This window comes from Eubalaena glacialis, chromosome 13 (assembly GCF_028564815.1).
Source record: "Eubalaena glacialis isolate mEubGla1 chromosome 13, mEubGla1.1.hap2.+ XY, whole genome shotgun sequence".
NCBI classification, from domain to species: Eukaryota; Metazoa; Chordata; class Mammalia; order Artiodactyla; family Balaenidae; genus Eubalaena; species Eubalaena glacialis.
The window spans coordinates 23,427,780-23,433,050 of record NC_083728.1 but is presented as its reverse complement, the minus strand read 5'-3'; the positions used below and the strand labels follow the sequence as shown (position 1 = coordinate 23,433,050).

At 48.1% G+C, this 5,271-nt stretch overlaps 1 protein-coding gene across 3 annotated transcripts in view; it reads right to left on the bottom strand.

The window, feature by feature from the left end:
• Nucleotides 1-198: 198 nt before the first annotated feature.
• NDRG3 (NDRG family member 3) overlaps nucleotides 199-5,271 on the bottom strand; it is an 83,705-nt gene continuing 78,632 nt past the window's right edge. For all 3 annotated transcript variants that reach the window (XM_061207959.1, XM_061207958.1, XM_061207960.1), the window contains 3 exons: nucleotides 4,207-4,242; nucleotides 4,071-4,122; nucleotides 199-1,763 (listed from right to left, as the gene is read on the bottom strand). In XM_061207959.1, coding sequence (XP_061063942.1) covers nucleotides 1,582-1,763; nucleotides 4,071-4,122; nucleotides 4,207-4,242 — 270 coding nt within the window. In that variant the 3' untranslated portion in view covers nucleotides 199-1,581. The remainder of the gene's footprint in view (nucleotides 1,764-4,070; nucleotides 4,123-4,206; nucleotides 4,243-5,271) is intronic.

The window sequence follows — 5,271 nt, the reverse complement described above, 5'->3', positions numbered from 1 at the left end:
TTACTGGTATGACCTTGGGCAAATTATTTATCCTGGGTCTTGGTTTCCTCACTTTAAACGGACAGTGTTGCTGGGTGGATAAGCATCAGGTATGTGAGTATGCCCAGCACGGAGCCCACACGCAGTCACTCGGTACCCCCCTGAGCCCCAGGAAGTGGCTTGAGAGAAGTCACACCAGCCACCGGGTAACAATGAGACATATACAGCTTTATTTCATCATCCGTAAAAAGTTGTACTCTGACAGAGTAACGCATTCCGTACCTCAGCAGAAAGCAAATGCTACATCTGAAAAGCCCCTTCCTAAGATCAGAACTGTGTAACCCTTCTCTATGTAATATCTCAACGCCCTCAAAGCTGGGCCCTTACTGGGTGGCAGTTGCTTTCACCCTCCTCCTGGTGATACTCTCTGGGTGGCTGTGACCCCCTCACATAGCAGCGGACTGAACAAAATTCTACCCGGACAGGCTGCCCTTACACATTGGCCCCTTCCCTCCTACAAGAGGGAGTTCACAGGAGTAACTTTCTGAGACATGGGTTCTATCTGAATTTCATTTAGCTTCCATTAAGTCTGCTGAAATCAAGTCTATACTGTTCCTCTCTGCCCAGCCATCTCCTCATCATCTACATAATTTTCAGGCTATACCCCTCCCTTCTGGGGCAGTCAAGGGATGGAGAGTGTCCCTCCTGGGAGGCGCTTCCTGCAACGTCTGGCATGTGGTATCAGACACTGCAGAGACTCAGTTTTGTTCTGGCAGAGCAGAGGCCTGGAATTTCGTTTTCCCTTTCCTGTGCTAAAAAAGTCCAGTGACTAAGCCACACTCCCTCCTTGGGAAAAACTCCACGTTGCGTCAGAAGCTCATCATTCACGGGCTTCTGAGAGAACATATCCCCCCCTTCTGTTCACAGGATAGTATGCGTGAATTCATTTGGAGAGGAGAAGTGGCCGGCCACCTGGCCTGCTTCTCTACGTAACAGGCTCCCTTCTGTTGGTCGCAGTCAACAATCCAAACAGGAATTATGATCTTCCACATTCCTCAGAACTGCTCTCTCCTGAAGTCACTTTGCAGTTCTTGTTGACCAATATAGAAGCGAAAGAGAATGCAATGGCCTACCCAACCTAGAAACCTGTTCTGCATATTTCCCCTAAAAACACCACTGAAAATGCAAAAAAAGAGTCCCTTTTTTTTGGTTTTTTGCAGCTCTACAAGAAAGCCTGTCTAAAATCACAGAACTATGCACACACAAACACAGACACGCGTGCTCACACACATACATCAGGATCAAACAATCTTAGCTACATAGTTGGGAAAGCACAGGGAAAAGGTGGCAAGAGAAGATATGGAGATCGGATCAGCTGAAGATGCTGGAATGCTACAGTAATGGCATGGAAGTGGTCCTTGGTACATACAAAAAGGGGGGTGGGCAGGCAGAGAGGATGATTAATCCAGGATACCAGAAAGAGAGAGTCAGTGGCCATGCAAGACTTAAAGATAGATGCCAGTTTGCTGGATGAAGTGTTATATTATGGAGTGGCTGTCGGAAGGAGGACGGACTTGCATGGTCCAGGGGAGGAGCATCTGCTCAGCAGGACACCTCCATGGTCTGGTGTCTGTCCAGGACATCAGGAGACTCAGAGGATTCTTGAGTTCCATCTGACTGATTGCTGGTGACAGATCGGCTGAAGGCACTTTCTCCAGAGCCGATGCTACTTGAGGTGGAGTGGGTTCGTGATCGGGCCAGCCGGGTCATGCTGGCAGATGGGACTGTAAGAAAGAACCAAGAGGACTATAGGAAGGAGCCCTGGTTCAACTCAGCTAATCTAGAAGTTTCACCAAAAGCTTTACATTTAGCTTTCCCAACCCATTTAAGGTGACATCAGGGCAAGACATAGCCATCCCCACTTTGCATTACTGGCTCTAGGTGAGGGGCTATAGGCAAGGCTGCTTTAAGCCTCTGGTTCTGGTTGGAATCTCAGCTGATTCTGGTCCACAGCAGAACAAGGGGAAACCTAAGTCCAGAGTATAGCCTCTTAGCTATGCCCATGCCATTCATAAAGTGATTAGGAAGGAGGCTTTGGGAACCCAAGCAGGTAACCAAAACCTGCAGTACATGCAAGACTAAACCAAAGAAAGACAAACCACACCACACAAGTATGAAGGTGTTTCACAAACACAGTGCAAGCCCGATACAACAAGACTACCATCCGTGTCCACAGGCGACCCTTGCTACCTGGGGAGGAGACATGTAGGAAGATGAGGTGTAGGGAGGGCAGGCGGGCCTGGAGCTGGTCTCTGCACAGGGGGTGAGGTACAGGCTGCCTGTGAGGAAGAGCACTGGAGGTGGCTGTTTAACTCAGACTCCTGCCTACTGCCACTGCTCTGGCTGGAAGGTCCTTCCAGCTTGGCCAGGAAAGGGCCTTACCTGGCACACCCTCCTGCCTATCTTTCTGAGACACGAGCCACTCCCCCAGCTGCCATTTCAATGCTGGGGTCCGAAGATGCCATCACCTGCAGTTCTCCAGGCACAGGCTCTGACGCTCCTAATTGAGAATCCAGTGTCTGGGGGTTAACTCAAGGATCAGTAAGTAGGTGGTGGTGGAGGAGGGGCCCTGCCTATATAAAGTTTCAGCTGCTGCTGTGACCCTGGCTGTTACAACCCGCTCCTTTACTCCTGGGGGACCAGGGTGGGACCTGCAGGCTAACTCTCCCAGGGCACAACGAGCCACGTTCTATCGGGCTCTCACTGCACAGGAAAACCACGGACATGCTGCGGGCAGCCAATGCAGCCAGGAGAGCATGGCTGGGAGGCAGGGGCAGGGGCCAGCGTAGAGGAAGGTACCTGACTCGGTGCTCAGGTGACTGAGCTGCACATACGGGACTGGAAGCAGGACGGACACAGGAAAAGGCTCGTTAGTGACCCGACCGTGCCGAGCGGCAACCTCGGCTGCCCAGCAGACACTGACAGAACGCTCTAAGCCAGGGGTGAAGTTTTATTTTAAGGCCCCAGAAAGGAGGTGAGGCCAACTGATGCTTCAATAACATCTCAGATGTTACTCCTCTCAACTAGTCAAAGGTTTTCTCCTTCACTATAAAGGGCCAACCTGCTTGGATCAGAAATGGATCCAACAGCTGGAAGATCAGCTGCTTCCTAGGAAAGGAGAGGGACTTCTGCTCCTCCCAGAGGGATATGGGTGTGGGCTCGGTTGGTAGTGGCTCACAGACGGGGATGACACAGCCACTCTAGACGAGACACACACGAGCTGCCTGCCAGGTACAGGGCTGTACCCAGGGGCCCAGCTGCTGCCCAGAGCAGCTGCCCAATCGTCATTAATCACATTGATACCAAAGACAGGAGAAAAATCACCCTACTGGATAAAGAGCTCTGTACCTGGGTAGAAGAGTTTTCCTTTTTATAACTCCAAGAAAGGAGCAAGTGCGGATATTCTGTGACAAATGAGAAAGCTCAGGGGTCTCACAATACAAGAGACCAGGACAGTGGCACATGATATGGACACATCCTTGGATTCACTCTACAATACTCTGCAAGTTCATCTCCTGTGGTGGAGCAGACTTAACTGATTCAACTCCTTTTCTTCTGGAGGCTCCATTTTGTTTCTCTAGTCCAGGAGTCATTAACCAGCTGAGTTCAGATGCAAATAACAACTTCAGATTCATAGCTAGGTCTGGCTAAGCTTCAGTGGTTGAAAATGTGGGCTCTGGAGTCAGACTGCCAGGGTTTGAATCATGGCTCTGCAGCTGAATTGTTACCCTGGGAAAGGTGCTTAGCTTCTTTGAGCCTCAGTTTCCTCTTCTATAAAATGGGACTAATAACAGAACTTACCTCTCAAGGTTAAGAATATAGAGTGCCTGGCACAAAGTAAGTGCTTAATAAGCATTAGCTCATCTTTATATATATGCACAGATGAATGTTCCATAAACAGTTTGGTTTCTAATTGATTTCAGGCTGGCTAGCACCGAGGTTATGCCCTGAGAATTGAGTACTCATCAGATGCCAAAATGACCCCATTATCAATAAATCTTTGGTAGAATAGAAAGTTGTGTACTACTCACTGTAGCCCATCCCCTGCAAAAAGTACTTGAAGGCCTCGGTGAGCTTCCCGGGCTAGGGGACAAAATAAGAAGGCATTAATCTTTGCACAGTCAGAGAGCTGGAATCAAATGGGTGCTTTTAAAAAAATCTCCTTACCTGAACTACTTGGGGTAGTCCACCACAGTCTGCCATCTAGAAGAGGAAAAATATGTAAGTCAGCTGAGACTTAACACTTAAGGGAAATGCTCTGAACATCCACGGGTCCTTTCAAACAGGACAGGATCAAATTTTAGGTTCCTTAACTTAATGTTTAACTACATCCAAGTGTCCATCTCCTCAATGCACTCTTACACAAAGACTTAAATCCTAGCAATAACCTTGGACGTAATTTTGAAAGATTATTCAACATTTATTAATCAGTAGTGCAGGGCCTAACTTTCAGGCCCATGTCGGGTATTTTCCATTCGGGTGATAGTGAAGTTAACCACTACCTTCAACCATGGTTCTGCCTCCACCTGGAGACTGTTACTTTCAGAGTCCTCAAACAGTGTGATCCTAACTTCTCAGGGTACCACACTTTTAAGATTCCCTCTCAACTCTACATTGTCTTCACTTCACGACTAAGGGGATGTCTCCAATCAGGCACTGAGGCTGAATTCAGCCAACCTACTTGGTCAGCCACTTTCATTTCATAGTTGGATTTGGTAAGGCTGTCTCTCACTTCATAAATCTTTACAGTTGGTTATTCTCACCTGTGCAAAGATTTCTAGAGTAGGGTTTTATTAGCATGCACTGGAATTACCAGGAGGACTTGTTAAAACTCAGATTCTTGAGTTCCTGCCCTAGAGATTCGTTTTTTTTTTTTTTTTTTAAATATTTATTTATTTATTTAGCAGCACGTGGGATCTTCATTGCTCCGTGCAGGATCTTTAGTTGTGGCATGCAGGATCTTTAGTTGTGGCATGCAGGTTCTTTAGCTGCAGCATGTGGGATCTTTTAGTTGCAGCATGAGGGATCTAGTTCCCTGACCAGGGATCAAACCTGGGCGCCCTGCATTGGGAGCACGGAGTCCTAACCGCTGGACCACCAGGGAAGTCCCTAGAGATTCTTATTTAATAGGTTTGGAGCGGGTCTCAAGAACTTGCATTTCTAACAAGCCAGGTGATGTATATTCTGCCAATCCGCAGAGAACACTGCTTCTAGGGCATGATGGCCAACCAT